The sequence below is a fragment of the Hydractinia symbiolongicarpus genome, chromosome 12 (assembly GCF_029227915.1).
Source record: "Hydractinia symbiolongicarpus strain clone_291-10 chromosome 12, HSymV2.1, whole genome shotgun sequence".
NCBI classification, from domain to species: domain Eukaryota; kingdom Metazoa; phylum Cnidaria; class Hydrozoa; order Anthoathecata; family Hydractiniidae; genus Hydractinia; species Hydractinia symbiolongicarpus.
This window is the reverse complement of record NC_079886.1, coordinates 20,858,824-20,879,163: the sequence shown is the minus strand read 5'-3', so window position 1 is coordinate 20,879,163 and position 20,340 is coordinate 20,858,824. Positions and strand designations below refer to the sequence as shown.

At 36.2% G+C, this 20,340-nt stretch overlaps 3 protein-coding genes across 3 annotated transcripts; all 3 read left to right on the top strand.

The window, feature by feature from the left end:
• Positions 1 to 571: 571 nt before the first annotated feature.
• On the top strand, positions 572 to 3,137 carry LOC130621110 (uncharacterized). The gene is made up of 2 exons (XM_057436416.1): positions 572 to 692; positions 1,009 to 3,137. The coding sequence occupies exons 1-2, from the start codon at positions 672 to 674 to the stop codon at positions 1,723 to 1,725; spliced, it is 738 nt and encodes a 245-aa protein (XP_057292399.1). The 5' UTR covers positions 572 to 671; the 3' UTR covers positions 1,726 to 3,137.
• Positions 3,138 to 3,215: 78 nt separating this feature from the next.
• Positions 3,216 to 7,414, top strand: LOC130621109 (TBC domain-containing protein kinase-like protein). Its single transcript, XM_057436415.1, has one exon. The coding sequence runs from the start codon at positions 3,241 to 3,243 to the stop codon at positions 5,932 to 5,934; it is 2,694 nt and encodes an 897-aa protein (XP_057292398.1). The 5' UTR covers positions 3,216 to 3,240; the 3' UTR covers positions 5,935 to 7,414.
• An 832-nt stretch (positions 7,415 to 8,246) lies between these two features.
• LOC130621108 (collagen alpha-1(I) chain-like) lies at positions 8,247 to 16,860 on the top strand. Its single transcript, XM_057436414.1, has 21 exons — positions 8,247 to 8,477; positions 9,847 to 10,070; positions 10,143 to 10,196; positions 10,304 to 10,414; positions 10,499 to 10,693; positions 10,846 to 10,899; positions 11,016 to 11,069; positions 11,158 to 11,409; positions 11,492 to 12,157; positions 12,516 to 12,668; positions 12,750 to 13,001; positions 13,126 to 13,287; positions 13,365 to 13,742; positions 13,849 to 13,902; positions 13,985 to 14,362; positions 14,437 to 14,598; positions 14,833 to 15,048; positions 15,138 to 15,391; positions 15,567 to 15,751; positions 15,874 to 16,058; positions 16,170 to 16,860. Exons 1-21 carry the CDS (start codon positions 8,393 to 8,395, stop codon positions 16,533 to 16,535), a joined length of 4,440 nt encoding a protein of 1,479 aa, XP_057292397.1. The 5' UTR covers positions 8,247 to 8,392; the 3' UTR covers positions 16,536 to 16,860.
• Positions 16,861 to 20,340: the final 3,480 nt, after the last annotated feature.

Here is a 20,340-nt window from a genome sequence, read left to right as displayed (position 1 = left end):
CGTTCTCAAAATATTAACATTTAAAGAATTTTAGATTTAAATATGCTGCATAAATTATGTCATATTTGAATAATGACTAATTTTGACATTTTCTCTCATCAGTTTAAGACCTGTCGAGGGATTTGCATTCAAACTTTATTAATAGATATTGTAAAGGTGGATTGATTAACACAAATTTTTTTGACCAAATGACACTCGTTTGCCCGTCCCAGGCCCCATATTTTTTGCTGATATTAAAAAAAATCATTTAATTATAAAAAAATGTATCAGCAGAAATTTGCCTGCCTGTAGGCTTGTAGGCTGAAATATACATTTGTATTATCTATGCTTTAAAAAATATGAAAAAGCATGTCGAAAACAAATTGATCATAATGTTCTGATCAAACTCTTGTTTTAAACATTTTATTTTTATTAGATAAAAAATATTAAAAGTAAAAATCTCCTAATAAGCATATGTAATCTTATTTTTAAATTTCCAGATGCTTATAATGTACATTATGTCTCGTTCTATCGTGATAGCATCATTGTGGATCGTGCATGTTACTCATGATACATAATCCATGATGTTAGGTGTCACAAAGCCAGTACTGCATTATGCAGTCTATTGGTGCATTAAATCATTTTCATTTTTTTATTTTAGTATAAAATAATAACAAAGAAGCAGCTTGAGAATGGATGGATTTATGTTAAAGGTTATTGCCATTTTTAAAAAAAAATTATTTGTAAAAATGCATATATATACAATATGTTTGTTTGCTTTGCCTATAAAAAACAAGTTTAAAATAGTATAAGCTTTGCGGTAAAAGCCATGCTCAGTGCATACACTGAGTAGATGGTTTATTAGTAACTCTTATTTTCTCCCAAAGTTTTGTCAAAATCTGCAAATAGGAAATAGTTTTTATTTTTTCACTTTTTTGTGATAACAGCACCTAAAACGATAAAAGACTGTGGCCGTCCTGCTATACCAGTCTTCCACTTTTTTATACAAATCTCCTTTTTACTATATAGCACCGGTTGATTCAAGATTCAAAGTTACACGGATTCACTCATAATGCTAATCTACAGAAAAGAGTTTCAAAAAAATTTGGATGGTCGAAATCACTTACAAATGTAGTGCTTGATGCTTATAATGAATTCTTAGAATTAAAGATAGTATTTCGAGATTGGAATGATATGCAGCTAGTACCATCATGGTGTATTCAGCAAGTTTGGAAGGTCCATGTGCTTGACACAAAAGTATATTCTGATGTATGTGTCAGTTTATGTGGGCATCTCATCCAGTACGATATAGACAGTGGTATCGACAAGGAATTTAAAAATCAAAGAATTGAACTAACTAGAGCCGTTTACAAAGAAAGATTTAACAGAACTTTATGTGGTAGTGTTTGGTCCTTTGAGCATGTATCAACATGGTGGATGGAGTATACAGATTTAAAACAGGATGCAAATCTTGAAAGTGACTGTACAAAAAGCACAGAAAAAACAATTTCTAAATGCTTATCTAATGCATCTAAAATGAACAATAAACGATGTTATGGCACAGATTTAAGTAGCAATAACGTTGCAAAAAATTGTCCCAAGGTCAGTAGCGTAAAAGAAGATTATAAAGTTGAAAGAAAGAATGTGAAATCACGCATAAAAAGCAAGTCAAAGCGCATAAATTTGTGTAAAATTTCTGCGATAATAACACGGTCTGCTGCAAAAAAACAGAAATTGACCAATTAAAATGTTTTGAAACAAGACCACAGTTTGTACTAAAACTCCTAAAACTTTTTGATATTTTATAGAGCACAAAAAATCTACTTTTTAAATCAAGTTGAAGTTTCTATAGCATATTTAAAATCTCTTCCCAAACATCTACCCTCTTCTTCTACTCTGTTGTTTTTACATTTTCTCAACTTGTTTTAACAAATTAAAAGTCATACTAGAAGTTTGCAAGATTCTTTTCTTTCTTCTGATATGATCCCAATATTTAGTTTAGTTTTAAATTTTACTTTTATTTTACTTTTATTTTACATATTTTTAGAAAGGAAACAGTAAGTATGTTTAAAAATTGTTAATTTTTTCTGATTGTCTTGGGAAAATAATCATTTTCTGTTAGAGTTTGTTATATGCTTATAAAATAACCTGCTTTTGTACAAGGCTACCCTACAAAAGTTTTTCTACCACCCCTATTTTTTAAAGGATATATTGTTCATATTATTGATGCTAATATAAACTTTAGGATGTTTTTTTAAATTAAACCTTCACACAGGTACTCAGGACCTTATTGTTTTGCTGACTGCTAATATGAAACAGTTCAATTTTTGTTTTTGAGTTCTAAAGACTTCCATACTCCTCCATTCCCTAGAGGGATTTTTACGAAGTGAATTTTGAATTGCTTTTTTTGGGTAATAATAACAAAACAGTTATTTTGAATTCTTTCCAGTAATGAGTTTTTTTAAGAATAAACACTAAAGGTTGCGTTATGATTGGTCAAAAGTTTACAGCGAGTTATTTTGCCGCTTAAAAGTAGGAAATTTTTCTACTTTTTAACAAAGCGAATTTTTCAAAGCAAAATCAAATCACACAAAGCTGTGTGTGCTTAGTTACATTTTGCCAGTGAATTAGTCATCCAATTTGCTTTGTGGAACCTTGTGCCGTAAAAATTGATGGAGGAGACATTGTACGCTCACAAAACGTAGGCACAAGTGTTTGTAATCTTATTTTCATCACCACATGTTCATCGATAAATCACTATATTCTAAATTTTATGACCATTGTAAAGCTAACTTAAGTCGTCAAATTTTATGTAACGACTTATTATCACAACAGTGTAAATAAGGTATTTTTAACTTGAAAAGCTCTGTTAAAATGTACACTTCAAGTTTCAAGTGTGATCACTCTGTTTTCGGGCAGACAATGATGTTTTTGGGAAGACAATGATATGGAAAATCATAACATGTTTCATGAAACTTATTATGTAAATTTAATTTTTTCATTCTGGATAATTTATAAAAATGCTTTAGGATGGGATTAACTGTTTACATTGTTCAGGTTAAAGTTTTTTATTTTAGCTTTTGTTATTTTATTTTGTTAGTTCCATCTGTAATACACGTTAACATTTTATTTAAAATACTTTAAAAGTGTAAAGTCCAGTCCAAAAATATCTTAAAAGTGTTTTACCCTCCTTGCCACTGGATCTGTGCTCCAATTTTGTGTTTATAACAATGTGTTTTATTTACTTTTGATAGATAAAATATGATACCTCCATTAGATCAAGCAGAGATTGGTTTATTTTCTTTCTTTGCTTCTGCACATCCGACAGATACGTGCGGCACCAATGGATTACCTGTCACACCAAACTCCATCAAGATGTGTGGAAGGTTCCAGGAACTGAAAGTGTTATCTCACCCTTCTCTCTGTCAGTATATTGATGTCATTCGAGGGAAACATGAGAGGTTAGTAATTGTCAGTGAACATTACCCCAAAAATGTGAACACTTTACTAGAAAGTGGACAATTAGCTAATGTGTTTGACGTGCAAAGAATTGCACACAGTATCATGGTGGGCTTAGATTTTCTACATTGCCATGGTTACATTCATCGTTCTTTGGCTCCCAGCAACATTTTAATTGATAAAGAAAATCGCGTAAAATTGTCTAAATATGGTCTGTATCACGTGACCAACTATAGTGCTGACGTCATGTTTCCTATTGGTGATGTTTGTTATATGGCACCTGAGGTGATATTAACAGGATTACGATACAATCCTGATTTTGCGCATTCTAGACCTTCCGTAGATGTGTGGTCACTGGGTATGATTTTGTTGGATTGTTACTTGGAAGGGAAGTTATGGGGAAAAATTCGAAAATCCGTTGAGAAAATATCTATGATTTTGCTGAACTTGATTTCCTTTCGAGATAACACGCATGCATTAGAAGAGATTATTAAAGTGAGTGGTTGTACAACCAAGTACAAAGAGATGGACAAAACATTCCACTCTTTTCTCAGGACGTGTTTAATCGCCAATCCAATGAAACGCCCTTCCGTACACGATCTGTTTGCGCATGATTTTATAAAATCTATCCATGACCACCGCTCTCACAATCGTTCTAAATGTCATCAATTTCCTGCTGTTTTTCGGTCCGCTCATTTAGTGTTACCGGATTATAACAAATTGTTACTCGAATCAAACACAGCTGAAGATGAAGACCATTTAGCCGGCAGGCCGATTTGCGAGGTGTATCATCTGTGGGGCTTAGCTGGAGGTGATGTGTTCAACGAATTAAAAAAACATAATCAACTAAACTCTAAGCCGCCTGCCTTAACCTTACCGTTAACTATATTAAACAACGGAGGAGAACTTGGTAGCGTTGACGACGACTCCTTCGTGTTTAATCAACACACCGTGGCGATATCACTCGGCCAATTACGCAAACGTTTAGAACATATAGATGCGACTGCATACTACCCGCTAGTTGTTGAAGACGATCTGTGTCCAGTGGATACGTCGGAAACGGCCAAACTTCCTCTGGTGATTCGAGAGAAAGACGTAGAGTATCAATTCCATCGCATTATCTTGTTTGAACGTCTTTTAGAAGGTTACCCGTATACACGGGATCGTATCGTGAAAGAAGCGCGAATTGACATTCCACCTTACGTTCGTGGCAAGGTATGGACTGCCCTTTTAAATATTACCGGGGACATATTCGACGAATACGATAAAATCGATAAAGAATCGTTGACGATGACGGATCGACAAATTGAGGTTGATATACCACGATGTCACCAATACAACTATTTGCTGTCCTCGCCCACCGGTCACCAGAAGTTGAAGCGTGTTTTGAAGGCCTGGGTATTATCACATCCTAACCTTGTGTACTGGCAAGGACTGGATTCGCTTTGTGCTCCATTTCTGTTTCTTCATTTTAATAACGAAGCGCTAGCTTATTCCTGCTTGTCTGCTTTCATACCAAAATATTTATACAACTTTTTTCTGAAGGACAACTCTCAAATCATACACGAATATTTAGCTGTATTTAAGCAACTTATTGCTTTCCACGAACCGGACTTGTATAACCATTTGGATGAGATTGGGTTCCAGCCAGAGTTGTACGCCATTCCATGGTTTTTGACTATGTTCTCCCACGTGTTTCCGTTGCATAAAATCTTCCACTTGTGGGATACGTTATTACTGGGAAATTCTATGCTTCCGCTCTGCATAGGAGTGTCAATCTTGCAGCAATTTAAGGAACAATTGTTATCGTTCGGCTTTAACGATTGCATTTTGCTGTTTTCGGATATGCCTGGTATAGACATTGGACGTTGTGTAAAAGATGCCATCAAAGTTTTTAACCACACGCCTCCCAGTGCCACGTTAAGAAAACAGGATAATCCTGAAAATCGCATAAAAGCACCCGCGGAGGAACAGTTCATGAATCTGCCAGAGAAAGAATTTTTAACGTTAAATCAATTAAGATCAGAGACGTGTGTTCGAATTTCACCACGTGATCTTGTTCGTATTTCTCAATTAATTCGACAGACTGATTCGTATCCTATGCTATCACGCGATTCAAATGCCAAATTCGAGCAAAAAGAATCGAAAAAGAAACAAAAGAATGATCGTTCGAAAGCCATCGAGAGCATTTTAAATAAACTTTTAGTGATCGATATAAGAAACCCTGATGACTATGCTGCTGGACATTTGCCATACAGTGTCAATGTGCCGTTTAAACACGCTGTGAGTGAGACTCGCGAATGGATCTCCTCCCCAGTGACTGCTGTTATCGAGGCGCACAAAGGTCGCATGGTGATGGTTATGGGAGCTAAAGGTCCGGAACCGATGCAGTTTGCGCAACTGTTAGTTTCTCTGGGTTATCGGCGAGTTTGTGTGATGGATGGCACGATAAATATTTTGAAAGGTCTTGGTTACTTGAATGCAAACCAAAACTGAATGAAGGACCAAACAATATTGACCAATTTTTATCAGCCATTCTTTTCGTTTGCTTGTAAAAATTTTATCACATAGCCGACGAATAGTTTAGCCTAATATAATTTTTTTGAGAATTTTGATGCAATTATAGGCAAATAGAAGAGTGGAAAAATTGTCAGTTTTATAAATATAGAAACTGACCAATCAGGGCGTTGTTTCGATAGATATTTTGATTTAGGTAGATATTTCTCGCAATGCTGATTTCGTATTTTAGTTTTTTACTTATTTTTTTATCTCGTGATTTGTACTGAAAACGTGCTACAAGGTTCCATGTTTGTGAATAATCAAGCCTCTTCTGTTAAAAACATTTGGATTAAACGAGGCAACACGATATCTTGTCTCGTTTACTCGTACGAAGTGTTAGTATAACGTGTTACAAGAAATTTGACAGGGTGTTACTACAAACAACAAGTCATTTTGTATTTATAGGAAAATTGGTTTTCTATGATAAAAAAAAAATCTTTTTCAAACTGTTCAATGCAGATGAATTTTTTGTTCTTTCAAACTTAGAAATTTTCAGAAATTGCGGAAGTTATTTTCTCGATGGTTCTCCTGCTGAACTAAAAATGCTGAACTAAAGTTTCAAAGAATTAGTTGCAAAGAATCTGTAACTTTATTTTGTATTTTGAATATTTTTGAGAAAAATGATAACAAGAAGGCTAGACATATCACAACAAAAATTTAACATCAATAATAACACTGCGCGTTTTACTTATCGCTTGAACGCGTAATATTGTGATTCAATGAATTTAAAAAGTTTTGTAGAATTTATTTTCGCAATTGAGAAAATTTGCGTGCTTTTACCGATGTTTTCTATTGACAAATTTGAGAACAGGGTTTATAAAAGCAACAATTCTGAACTTTACTTAAATCTGGATTTTTTTCTCGAAGATATTTTAATAAGAATTTACTCCCTGTTCCCATGAAATAGAAAATTATATCAACCAATCACATGTGAAAAATCTAAATTTTTCGTTTCGATTCATTTAGAGAGAAAATTCTGCTTTACACGTTGTGTTATAAGAAACTCGTACCCAGGTTTTTTATAAAACAGTCTAACTCCTGTGAAAATACTAGAAGGTTTTAGCACTGTGACCATTTGAGACTTTCTTATAAAAAACTTTTATATTTTTATTAATTAGCTATCTGTTGTTTATGTTTTGGTAATTTTTTTCTGTCATCTCAAACACTCCTTATTAGTTGCGGTGACATGTTTATATTTTGTGGTGTATTTTCAATAAGGTGTTTGTTCAAAGTGCTGTGTTTGTGTACATGAACCCAGTTGTCGGTGACTAAGCTCTCTCAGTGTCGCGCAAATCCAGTGAAATTGTATATCACAAAAAGACAATAAAAACAGGTTTAAAGCAATTGATCTGTTTAAAATTATAATTAAAACTTGTAATATTATTTTCTGTAAATTTTCACGGCTGTAAAAGAAAAATATTTTACATCATATTTTTGTTTCCTTCTTTTTTGTTATCTAAAGTAAAGTGAGCTGTCATTTTTTACTAAAATCCTTTAAAATTAGGATACCAATTGTTTTAGGAACACTTCGCCCGTTTTTTCACTTTTAAGAACTTTTACAAAATGTTTTTTAGCTTTAAAGCGGTAAATACAAACCAACGCTTTTTTAAACATCAAATTAAGCGGTCTTTACAACGCTTTGTTGCAAGAAATAAATTTTAGGGATAAACGGGCATTAATGGTAATTAGTTCTTTGATGCAGAAATACGCACAAGGTTATGAGACATTCTTTCGCGTTTTTTGTGAAGTTGTTATTCACGTGTCATAGTTGTACTTATGTTTTTATTGTTGTTTTTTGTCTGAGTTTGTGTAAGCGTTGACAACAGTTTCATGATGACTGATTCATCCAGCTCTGCCTTGTAAAAAAAATTGCTTCGCAATCGGAAGTGACAAGTAACAAAACATTCACAGTTGACCATTTGAATTTCGTAAGCTAAACAAAAGATCTATTGTCCAAGTTGGTTTGTTTACCTCAGAGTAAATCCCGTTCTTCTTCGCAGATACTTTATTATTGTGCATGTCTACTCATGCACATTATTGTGCATGTCTACTCATGCACAAGAAATAAAAGCTCCAAACCGGAGTTTTTTCAAATAATAAAATCTTGTAAACCACGGTTAGTTGTGAAGTGACGCTAAAAGTGGCATGCTGCTTGAGTTGACTTATGAACTAAGTGCAAACAAAACTAACCAATTAGAAATGAGGCAGGAACAATAGATCGCAACACGATTGCGAATAAATGTTGGATGGGAAATTAATAACATAAACGTCAGTATCACAAGGAGTGGCTAAACTAGTTTGTAGAACGGCGAACTGTGGAACACATTAGGCGCACTCGCTGGATCTGGTTAGTTGCTTGCTTAGAACTGCAGGCATTTGGCCAGCCAGCTAAACAATGGCCTCTTCCACTGGCGAGCGTTTGTTGCTGATATGTTTACTAGGAGTTTGTGTTACTTTGGTTATTGGTCAAAGTCCAGAAGGTAATACTTTTATGTTGTGAGTTAAAATTTAATTGTTGTGAATTCAGCGATAGATAATGTGTTTTGTTGAGTTGTCAATAACTTATCATGTTTTGTAGTTTTATGAAACAATCTGTATACGCATGTGAGCTCATAGCCAGAGTCTGTGACTAGCCAAAAGAAATAAGATAAAAAAGAATTAAAATGGAAAAAACAATAAAAATTCTAATGGTATTTTATGAAACTATAAAATTAAACGCTACCAATACATCTGAGGTGTGAAATAACCAACAATTTTTAGCTGTCTCGTAACCCACTTAACATGCTCGAAATTTTCTGATCATTTTCAACAAAAATGATCAACATATTTGAATTTAGCATGTTTTAAATTTACATGTTTCCATACATTTCGTTAACTAAGTACAACTGCTTCTATTAGTAGCCAAACATTTGATGTTTTATGAAGAAATAACTTTGCAAATCAACTGCAGTGAGAATGTTTCATTGCAACTGAATATTACGATCAAATTCTTTTATAGATTATAAAACTTTAAAATACAGTAAGTCCTGTTCTAATATTCGTTTTGTATTCCAAATTTCATGTCTTATATAATTTTTAGTGAAAAATCCAAAACTGCCACTCATTTTCCTCAAAAGTTTCTTGTTTTATTTTTCAAAATTTGATGATTTAAATCTGGATCCAAAATATTGGTTCCTCCAATTTCAAAACCAATTCACCATTCCTGTAAGAAAACTCTAAAAAATGTAAAAACGTGAAAATCTCTCGTAGTGGTTTTAAGAAGTGTGTATTTCACCGAACGGATATAAAATTTTTATTTAGAGATACTTACGAAACAATAAAGCTTATTATGTGAAACACAGTACCATTGTTTATTTAAGCTTACATAAATAAATATTGAATGTTAAAAGATATAAATGAAAACTGCTTTAAAATACACTGTCAGCCGGAAACACTTCTCATGCATGCAACGTAAATAATTTTTCCTCTCAGATGTTTGGTAAAACAAACCTTGTCACCAATCTTCTGTTAAATTGTATAACAGATCCACTTAAAAAGATAAATTTAAAAAATATAGTGATTTTTTTAAACAAAAATAAAAGATTAAAAATAAACGATGAAAAAAAATGACTTCAACAAGTGTTTCATAATTTTCTAGTTCAACTTTTTAACTTCAGATATTTCGTTATTATCCCTCTCACTAATAATTTCTATCGCACATATTTTAGGAAAATTTGACTCTGTCTCTGTAAAAAAAGATCTGTTGTTACGTAGAGCTCACAAACTTTCAAATATTATTTTTAAAAGACATACGAGTTTAACCTGATATAACAGTGACATAATTCTGTACAATGTCTTTTTGTATTATAGAAAAATTAAAACCAGGTAAATGTCCCGATAATGCTGGAAGAGACAAGACAGAGTGTCCTCCTCCAGAAAACTCCGGAGCGACTTGTTTATTTGATATCGATTGTGCAGGAACAAAAAAATGTTGTTCAGATGGGTGTAACCTGATCTGTACCGACGCGATTTTACCACCCACACCGAATATTGTTACTGGTCCTCCAGGAGACCCAGGAGATAAAGGAGAACCAGTATGTGAATTAACCCTTTAAATTACTTTTAATCTTATGATGTAATTTTTTGAAACGATAAATGTTCTTTAGGGACCCAATGGAAACAAAGGCGAAAGCGGAAGTGACGGGAGCGAGGGAGCGAAGGTAAGAAAAATGTTAGACCTTAGTTAAATCCTTGTTTGGGTACCTCAATGATATATTGTAAGAAAAAGGACAGTTTTGCATTTTTATGGAATTTTTTATATATTTAGGGAGAAAAAGGGCCAAATGGAAAACAAGGTCGGAAAGGTAGACGTGGAAGACCAGGACCACCAGGACCTCCAGCCCCCACTGAAGGTGGTGGTGAGACACCTGTAGGACCGGTATGTATTTTTACGTGGACACACTTTGTAACTCCTCACATGAATAATCAGATGGAAAGAATTTAAATTTGACTTGCGGTTTAGATTGGAGATGAAAAAGGTCCTGGACCACACGCTGGCGGAGATACTGCTGGAAGTAGCACTGATGAAGGTGGTGTCCGGCCAGAAGAAGGTCCACCAGGTCCACCGGGTCCAAAAGGCAGAGAAGGACCTAGAGGACCCTATGGAGAACGGGGAGAGCCTGGACAATCTGGGACAAAAGGAAAAACAGGGCAAAAAGTAAGGTTTTAAGTTAACGCAAATAGCAGAATAAATCATCCTCTAGAAGGTACGAGCCAAATTAAGTATCTATTTTATTAACTCCAATCGTAGGGTTCCTTTATTCTCTAATTTCTAATTTTTCTAAAATTTTCTTGTGCAACATTTTATAGGGTGATGTAGGACCGCCTGGATCAGCTGGAGAACCCGGAAGAGATGGCCTAAATGTGAGAAGCAAATTTTTTAAATATTTTATTTCTTACTGAAAATAATATTTATATAGTGTATATTGAATTGGCACACATTGAATGTTTTCTATAGTTTAACTTGATATTATCTTTAGGGAGAGAGAGGTGACCCAGGACCAATTGGAGAAGTCGGACAAAGAGGACCTCACGTATGTATTTTTCCCAATTATTTTTCTTAAGTATGTTGCGTCATAGCTGTGAAATAGTTTGATACGAGCTAACTTTATGTGCTTTTAGGGAAACCCAGGTGCACCAGGTAATAATGGCGCCCCAGGATACAAAGGAGTAAAGGGTGATCGCGGTGAAACGGGTATAAAAGGAGCTCCTGGTGAACTGGGAGACAAAGGAGAGGCTGGAGAAAATGGATTGAGTGGAGAAGTTGGACCAAGAGGTCCCAGGGGCTTGCAAGGACCAGTTGGTCCAACAGGACCAACTGGCGTTTCTGGACCAAAAGGACCAATAGGGTCAAGCGGACCACCAGGACCACCGGTAAAAAAACGTATTGCATTATTACATGTTTTTGTTTTTAAGATATGCAATAAAACACTATTGAATAAATTTAACATTTTAGGGTCTTGCTGGGCTACCTGGAACATCAGGAGATAAGGGTCAAGATGGTGCAAAGGGAGAAACAGGAGCTGTGGGCCCAAGGGGTGAGCGTGGGGAGCAAGGTGAGAGAGGCGTTACAGGCCAACCAGGAATTAAGGGGGAAACCGGTCAATTAGGTCGACGTGGTAAGGATGGCAAAAATGGTCCAAAAGGAAGCATGGGACCTGCTGGACCACAAGGTTCAAGAGGATCCCCCGGACAAAGGGGTCTTCAAGGTCTTCGTGGACCTGATGGAAGCATTGGTCCTATTGGAGGTCGTGGTGAACCTGGAGATCAAGGAAATGTAGGGCCCGCTGGACAAAAAGGTCAAGCAGGTGATCCAGGACCACCTGGTAAGCCCGGTACAGCTGGTGGACCAGGAAGAAGAGGAAAATCAGGGAGAGATGGTCCACCAGGACCTTCAGGCCCAGTTGGAGATCGAGGTGCACCTGGAATCCCAGGGAGCCCTGGTACACCAGGAAACACTGGAGCTAAAGGACAGCAAGGTGATCGTGGAGCGATTGGCAAAGCCGGTGAAAAAGGAACTGCAGGCGGACCAGGTGAGCCAGGTGAAGTTGGCAGTCAAGGAGATCAGGGACCTGCTGGACCCGCTGGTAAAACTGGAAGACCTGGAAAGCAAGGTGTAAGGGTAAGTGTTAACAGAAAACTCGTGCTTTATTACTATGATTGTTTTGCCTAAACATTAATTTGCTGTAAACAAGGTAACTCTTTTTACTTTTTACATGTCATTAAAAAAATTGATTAGTTTACTTTCTTGAATATGACATAATTAATACAGAAGATTTAAAATTCATGTCTAATATCCAATATTTTTTCAAGTCAAAGTTAAAGGAATTTTATTTAGAAACATTTTCTTAATTTTTATTGCAAAATTATTTTCTGGTTACTAAATATTTTCAAATATTATTCTTCAGAAATTTCGTGTCATATTTCGGCTTGCATACTTCTCAGAGCTTCAAACCCTTCTAATGATAAAAATATTCTAGGGTACTCCTGGTAAAGATGGTCGACCTGGAACGTCTGGCCAACAAGGTGCTCGTGGTAAGGATGGAGCGCTTGGTTTAAAAGGACCAAAAGGATCTAAAGGTCCGTCAGGAGGGAATGGAGAACCTGGAGTTCCAGGAAAGAAAGGCAATATTGTAAGTATTCTCACATTCTATACATACTTGAGTATCTTTATTAATAAATCATTTTTTATATTTGCTTTTATTCTTTACAAGGGTGACGTGGGTCAAAAAGGAGCACAAGGTCAACAGGGTGCCTCTGGTTCTGATGGCGCTTCGGGAGAAAGAGGGCCTCCAGGACCCCCAGGTGATGATGGTAAAGTTGGACCAGCTGGTCCCGTAGGAGACGCTGGCTCACCTGGTCGCGATGGAGAGCCTGGCTTAAACGGTCAACGTGGTGAGGATGGCAAACCAGGAGACCAAGGGTTGAGAGGGACTCCTGGAGCAAATGGTCAAACAGGATTACGAGTAAGATGACGTCATTTTTGTGATGATTGTTGCTACAATATCAATAATATAATGTCTTTGATCGTGTTTATTTTCAGAACAACGCATTTTTAATACTTTTTACCGAAATTATGCGATAATTTAGGGATCACAAGGTCTGGCAGGTGAACGTGGAGAACGAGGGCCAGATGGTATTCCTGGTACAAAAGGGCCTACTGGCCCTAGTGGACAAAGAGGTTCAACAGGACCTACCGGAGCAACTGGAAATGCAGGTGCCAAGGGTCCAGATGGATCAAAAGGAACTCAAGTAAGCACATATTCCCGTAGTTAAAGTTAGTAAAATTTCAGTACGGACTTTAAAATTTTTTCTCTATTTTTAATTAGGGGACGCGTGGACCCAAGGGACAACCTGGAGACAATGGAAAAGACGGACCGAGAGGACCAGATGGTTTACCTGGTTTATCAGGTCCACCTGGTGAGACAGGACCAAAAGGGGAAGGAGGACGTCCAGGTGCTAATGGTTTACCAGGAAAAAGAGGAAAAACTGGTCCTCAGGGAAACCGTGGTCCAAATGGCTCTCCAGGAGAAACTGGTCCAATTGGACAACGGGGCGGAGATGGTGCTAAAGGTGAACGTGGATCAAGAGGAGATAAGGGAGAAGCTGGTCCTGATGGACCTCCTGGTGAACAAGGCATTGGTGGACTAATTGGAGAAATAGGAGAAGAAGGACCAACAGGCAGTCCCGGTCGCACTGGCGATGCAGTAAGTTGTTAGACAATGTGTTTATTATTACTACTATTGGTTTTTATATTTTTTACAATGCTTATTTAAACGAGAATCAATGCATAATACTTATATATCTATTTAGGGTAGACAAGGCCCACCTGGTATTACGGGTTTGCCTGGAAAACGTGGGCCACGGGTAAGTTTGTGTTGATATCTATTTCCAGATAAGTTCTTAGTAATTCCACAGTTACATATGTATATACTGTCTTTGTTTATAGGGAAATAGAGGCAGAGCGGGACCACCAGGCCCCGCTGGACGTGACGGACCAAAAGGATCTGCTGGGGAGGTAGGAGGTAGCGGCAGGCCCGGCGATAATGGTGCACCAGGGGCGCCAGGAAAGGATGGTAGAAATGGCGATCCTGGTGAAGATGGTGTACCTGGTGTTCAAGGTGCAATGGGACCACAAGGAAGACAAGGTACTCGTGGAGTACCTGGTCGAGTTGGTATGCCTGGGTTTCCGGGTGCACAAGGTAAAGTCGGACTAAGGGGTGAGCCAGGGTTGGCTGGTTCATCTGGTAAAGCAGGACGTAAAGGACCAGCAGGTCCACAAGGAGTAGCAGGAATGATTGGTGTCCCAGGAAAACCGGGAGAAGATGTAAGTTGTAGTTTTATTGTTTCGAAATGCACTTATTAAAGGTGATGTTACATTGTAATACTTTGAATACTTAGGGATTACCAGGAAATGATGGAAAACCTGGAGCGCAGGGTCCAAAAGGACCCAAGGGAACAAAAGGTGTAGACGGTTTCCAAGGATCACCTGGAACCACTGGTATGCCTGGTATTGCTGGACCTGGAGGACCAAAAGGAAAGACTGGTGCAAATGGAGTAGCGGTATGTTTTTAACTTCATGTTATATATATATATATAAATTTATCAAAAGACAATGTAACGGTATCTATAAAAAAGTGACATCGATCCTTCTAGTCTTTAATATCATTTTGAAAGAGTTTGTACTTATTGATGTGCCTGATTGATAACTTTATATTGTTCTTACGGTTTATATGTCATTTTATTCAACTGAGAATTGCGAAAGCATGAAACTATAGTATTGAATGTATTTTGCAGGGAACTGACGGGCAAAAAGGAGCAAATGGACTTCAAGGACCCAAAGGTCAATTAGGTGATAGGGGGATGAAAGGATATAAAGGAGAACCAGGAAAGAGCGGAGAAAAGGGAGACAAAGGTTGGAGAGGCATGCCGGGTCCATCTGGATTACCTGGTGCAGTTGGAATGCAAGGCGATGTTGGGCTTGATGGGAAAAAAGGGCGACTTGGACCAATTGTAAGTAGAAATATTTAGCATTAAGGCTTTCAGTGCATGACTGATTTACAACCTAGTAAAACGCTGCTATCTTCATTTATTTTAATAAGGGTAACGATGGGCCACGAGGAAGAGCTGGACGCGAAGGCCCACCAGGAGGTATTGGCAATTCTGGATTATCTGGTGCAAAAGGGTCTAATGGAGGTAGAGGAAGAAGTGGAGACGATGGTGTTCCAGGACCTCAAGGTCCCCCCGGACCCCCCGGACCTCCTGGACCACCTGGTGGTTTTGGTGTCGGTGGCATTAATATTTTACCGCCGTATGGTGGAAATACAGAAAAAGGACCAGCCTATCAAGGATACAGGTAACCGAATTTTATTATTAATAAATATGGACAGGATATTTAATTTTGAGTCAACGTCATCCAAACACACGAAACACTTTCGTTATAAATCAATTTAAGAGACAAAGCACACCAGAAAAAGCGTTTACAATGTGTACTTGGATTAACTTTTAATCTTTTTTCTTTTTTCTTACAGATATTACAGAAGTAGTGATGGAAAAGACTTAAAAACTGTTACAAAAGAAAACGAAGGAACGGTATTCGGGTATTTGACAAAACTAGAAGAACTCTTACAGGGAATGGATAGACCAGATGGAAGTCAACAGTTCCCTGCAAAGACTTGTGGCGATCTGAAAATGTGTCATCCTGACATTGAAAGTGGTAAGCTGATGTGATTACGATAATATGACGTGGACTTTCTTGATCCTTGTTACTTGAACCACAAGGTGCATGAAATCTTCAGTTGCTATCTTTTCTATTTATCTATTTGTTCTTCTCTCAAGGTAAATATTTCATTGATCCAAATCAAGGATGTCAGAGCGATTCTTTCGAAGTCAATTGTGACTTTACTTCTACTCGCGAAACCTGTATCTATCCGACTACCAGTATGTTTGAGAAGAAAAAATGGGTATCACAAGGAAAAGATTCGTGGAATTGGTTCTTACGTGACCTTGCAATGAACGAAGAGGTATAACCATATTCTTGTTAAACTACTGACAAAAATTTTTAGCTAAGGTTTTGTAGAACCCTTTAAAATCCAGCCAAAGTTAAAAAACTTAAAACCGTTTTTTTTTTTCAGTTCACATATCCAGCCAATACAGTTCAACTTCGATACATGCGATTGAACAGTAACTCGGTGCGCCAAAATATTACCTATCATTGTCGCAACTCACATGCTAACAAAGATTCTTTCGGAAATGAAACACCATACCTAAAGGTGCTTTCCAACGACGAACTGGAGATCCACACTGCTGGTCATATAAAGAATCGTCTGAAGGTATTATCAGATGAATGCAACAAAAAAGATGGGAAATGGCATAAGACAGTGTTCGAATACACGAGCAAAATCACCGATAGATTGCCGATAGCAGATATCGCCGTATTCGATGTCGCTGATCCGAACGAAGAATTTGGATTGGAATTAGGACCAATTTGTTTTTCATAAGCTGAAGAACGTTTTTTATTTATATTTTAACATAAAGCAATTTGTTGAAAGACACCAGTTTTGTGTGTAGAAATTTGAATGAATGTTTAGCAAACTTGCCAACATGTTCTTTCCATGATTCGTCTGTCTTCTGATATTGATTCGAAACTTTTAAAGGAAAGCATTTTTATAAACATTAGTTTTTTGTACAGTTTTTAACAGTCCTTTTTTATTGTAGTTCAAAGTTATATATTTGTATTTTTAAAAAAATATGCGCGCGCGATGGGGACAAAAACCGACTAAAAGGGGGGTAATATGAAATGAAATAAATTATTCATATGACAAATTGTTTTTTTCTCGTACACATTTCTCCAGAGTTCCAGCCCTTCTAAAAAACGCCTCTCTAAAATACACCCCTGTAAAGAAACCTTCCTTTGATAAATTCTTGCAACACATTATGTCATATCTCAGCAGATAATCCATTCCGTGTTACCAAAAATGACACATGAGATGAGATCCAAAAGACAACCAACCTCATTAATGATCAAGACATCAATAAATTTTCTTCATGTTTCATAAAACCTGCGTGTTTTCAACCTCATTACCAGGATTTTCTACGCCTGTCATATAGTGGAAAAGCCCAATACATGCAAATATATTATTGTTATAGGGTGACCACCTCACTCATGTAAACGATATGTAAAGACTAACCAATAACCGTTAAAAATTTTTATACCCGCTACGGGCTGAAACTCACTACGGTCTCATGTAAACGCCGCGTTATAGGCTTTCCTGAATAAAATCAAGCTGGTAGTTGCAACATACACGAAAGGAAAAAAATAGAAAAATGATACTTTTGCATTTTACTTCAACAAGCGGAGAATTAACTTTCTAATTTCTAAGTTGCTTGCACACTTTTTATGTACACATTTTCAAGTAGCATGAAAAAACTTTTTTTAAATGGCAAATAAAGAGTAAATGCTTAGGAAAAATCAACTAATTTTTCCGTTGTCCCAACCTAGACTCAAGTTACTTTTCACCTTTGCACCAGACCTATGTTCGTAATTCTGCAGAATTCACTCTTTGTAGTGTCCTATTTGTGAGTACTCGTGGCTTGGATTAATTCGATATTTTTCTTGCAAATGTTATGCCAAAAGCATCGAAAGTGCCGTGTATGGATTGATAGACGTTTAATACAGATAGAGTACTTCGAAAGCTAAACAATAGTGAAAATGGTTGTTATGGTAGTTGCTATGCACTTAAACATGCGTTTCATCAGGGGAAGAGTCAAAGTGCGGGGCTTCAATCTACTTTCTTCAAAAATACTCACTGCCATTGTTTTCTCGGATAAATTGTGTGTCCAGGCTAACAAATTGTTTTTGCAAATTTGGATTTTCTTTCCGAGGTGATTTCCACCGATACGCGACCACAAGGCCCAACGTATACCAGAGACAGTTAGAATACTTAGTTTTGTTGTTGAGAATAATTTATATAATTTTATAATTATGCATATATTTGCAATTTTAGACAGGTCTATTTTATTATATTACTCCTTATATTTTCTTTTCTATACATTATATTTTTGCTTCTATTTATACTTTTCTACAACATTTAAGTTATCTAAAACATGGTTAAATGGTTCTGCTCGTCATCCTTTTGCTATAATAACTTTCGAACACAAAATTCAAATGGAGAAAAGCTCATATTTTACAGATTGCCAAGGACCAAGGATTTACAAATGGAGTACCAAGAAATTCTCAAAACTGCCAGAGTTATTGAAAAAACAGACACATATGTTGTGAACATTGAAGTGCTGGTTAAAAAATTAATTAAACTCTCCTGATGTTACAATACCCCGCTCACAAATTCCCATGATTGAACAAAAAATAAAGCAAAAAAAAGACCTGAAAAAAACAAAGTGTAGCAAATAAAATGAAAGTTAAAGAAGTTAAAAAAAATTGAATTCATCCAAACACTTAGTACACCATCTTGTGTAAAGAGAAAACCTCCTGCTAAAAGAATATCTTCTACGCCAGTACATAAACAACGAAAAGCCTCACAGTTATCTGCTAAATTGATATCTACAAGACAAAATTATTGAAGAACTTTAAAAAATATGCTCTTGTACTTCATGTGGACAGGCCACGTTCTATTATAAGCCATTGTACACAATCTTTCTTTTCCATTATTACAAAAACAATATGTATAAGTGTTAAACAGCAAATAACTATAATATAATGACTTGGTATTAAGTGTGTACCTGTTCCACCCAAAGTAGGGCGGCTGCCCAAAGTCGGGCATTCTCAAATCATAATCCAAGTAGGGCAAAACTATGCAAAGTAAAACAGATTCTTTTATCGGTTGAAAGTGCATTCTTGCGTCTTAAAACAAATTAATTAAACTATTTTTAGCTTTACTATTTTAATGCCTGAACTTAATTCAACGAAAATTCGCTCTTATGAACACATATTTAACCAAAATTTTAACTTTTAATCTACAATTATTTCAGCAAAAGCTTATAGAGCATACTTGATACCCAGACTTTGATTGGATCAATCTTTGACCGATTTTGGGCAGGAATAAAAACCACCCAAAGTAGGGGATTTTAACACTGCCGATTTTGACTAACTTTGGGTGGGAATAAGAACCATTTAAAGTCTAGCAGCTTTTCGACCAAATACTACCTCGTAGAGTGTCATTTTTATGCTTCGCACAATTGAAGTGTTCATAGCATCTAAAACATGTAAACATACTATGATTAGTTACCATACCATAGTTTTTTACCAAAAAAAGATTGTTGCCAAAAATCAGAAAAACGTTAGTGGTGCTTTTATTAATTGAATGACCTTCAACGCAAAATTAGTGCACATTAAGATGAAGTATATTATCGCTGATCTAGGTACATTGGTGTACATCTGGTTTATCTAAGAAGATAATAATAATTATTCACCTCTCTCGATATTTAGCATTTTTTTAAATTTCTACATTCCTACATTCCTATTTCTACATCCATAAGCAGAACCAGTAATAAATGTATTTAGGATTTACGACGTAAAACATCGTTAAGTATAAGCGTAGTTTTTGTTATGTTTATTTAACCAATTTCAAGCAATAATAAGAAATTACAAAGGCTTTTATGGAATACCACCACGAAGGCAAAATTTGAGGTACCTTTGATTGCTTTCTTAAAAAAATCACGCGAAACACTATGCTCAAGTGAGTCGAGATTTATGTAAATGCACATCTTTATTAGGATCTAAAGCGTTGCGAATAAAGGCTACTAGTTTTACTAAAGTGCCTTTTTTTCTTCTTAAAATTATCTTAAACGTGTTATTTTCTGATCGTGATAAAAAAACGCCCTCTTTGATATTGGGCCTAATTTGGTTTAATTGCACACAGCTGACCAAAAGGTGTTTTTTGCAATACAGTGGTTTTCTTATACTTATGGTAAAAAGTTTCTCTTTATTTTATCGTCACTAAATTCTATATTTCTTGCCAATAAAAAATGCTTTTTTTTCAATTCAATGCACCACATAAAATCTTTTAAAGTCTGGCGGCTAAAGCCAGACAAATATTTTCTAGCTAAATGTTTACACTTTGCGGGTGTTCTGAACATTTGTCCTCTTACTTACAAGCCACTTCGCGTGGGCCAAGACCTGCGCGGTATATAAAACTCCTTAAATGTTGTCAACAAGAAAGAAGGGTTAAACAAATTTAATACGTTATATTCTGACTACTTAAAGTCCTAGCCGAGAATCAATGTAAATGGCGGTGAAAGAATACATTTTCGGTAACCGGTAAGTTGGTAGTAACAACGGGTAAACAA

Coding starts and splice junctions, on each gene's coding strand:
- LOC130621110 (XM_057436416.1), top strand. CDS start 672: ATGGATGGATTTATGTTAAAG. Junction 693..1,008: donor TGGATGGATTTATGTTAAAG/GTTATTGCCATT, acceptor TTTACTATATAG/CACCGGTTGATTCAAGATTC.
- LOC130621109 (XM_057436415.1), top strand. CDS start 3,241: ATGATACCTCCATTAGATCAAGCAGAGATTGGTTTATTTTCTTTCTTT.
- LOC130621108 (XM_057436414.1), top strand. CDS start 8,393: ATGGCCTCTTCCACTGGCGAGCGTTTGTTGCTGATATGTTTACTAGGA. Junction 10,415..10,498: donor GTGAGACACCTGTAGGACCG/GTATGTATTTTT, acceptor CTTGCGGTTTAG/ATTGGAGATGAAAAAGGTCC. Junction 15,752..15,873: donor TCATCCTGACATTGAAAGTG/GTAAGCTGATGT, acceptor TCTTCTCTCAAG/GTAAATATTTCATTGATCCA.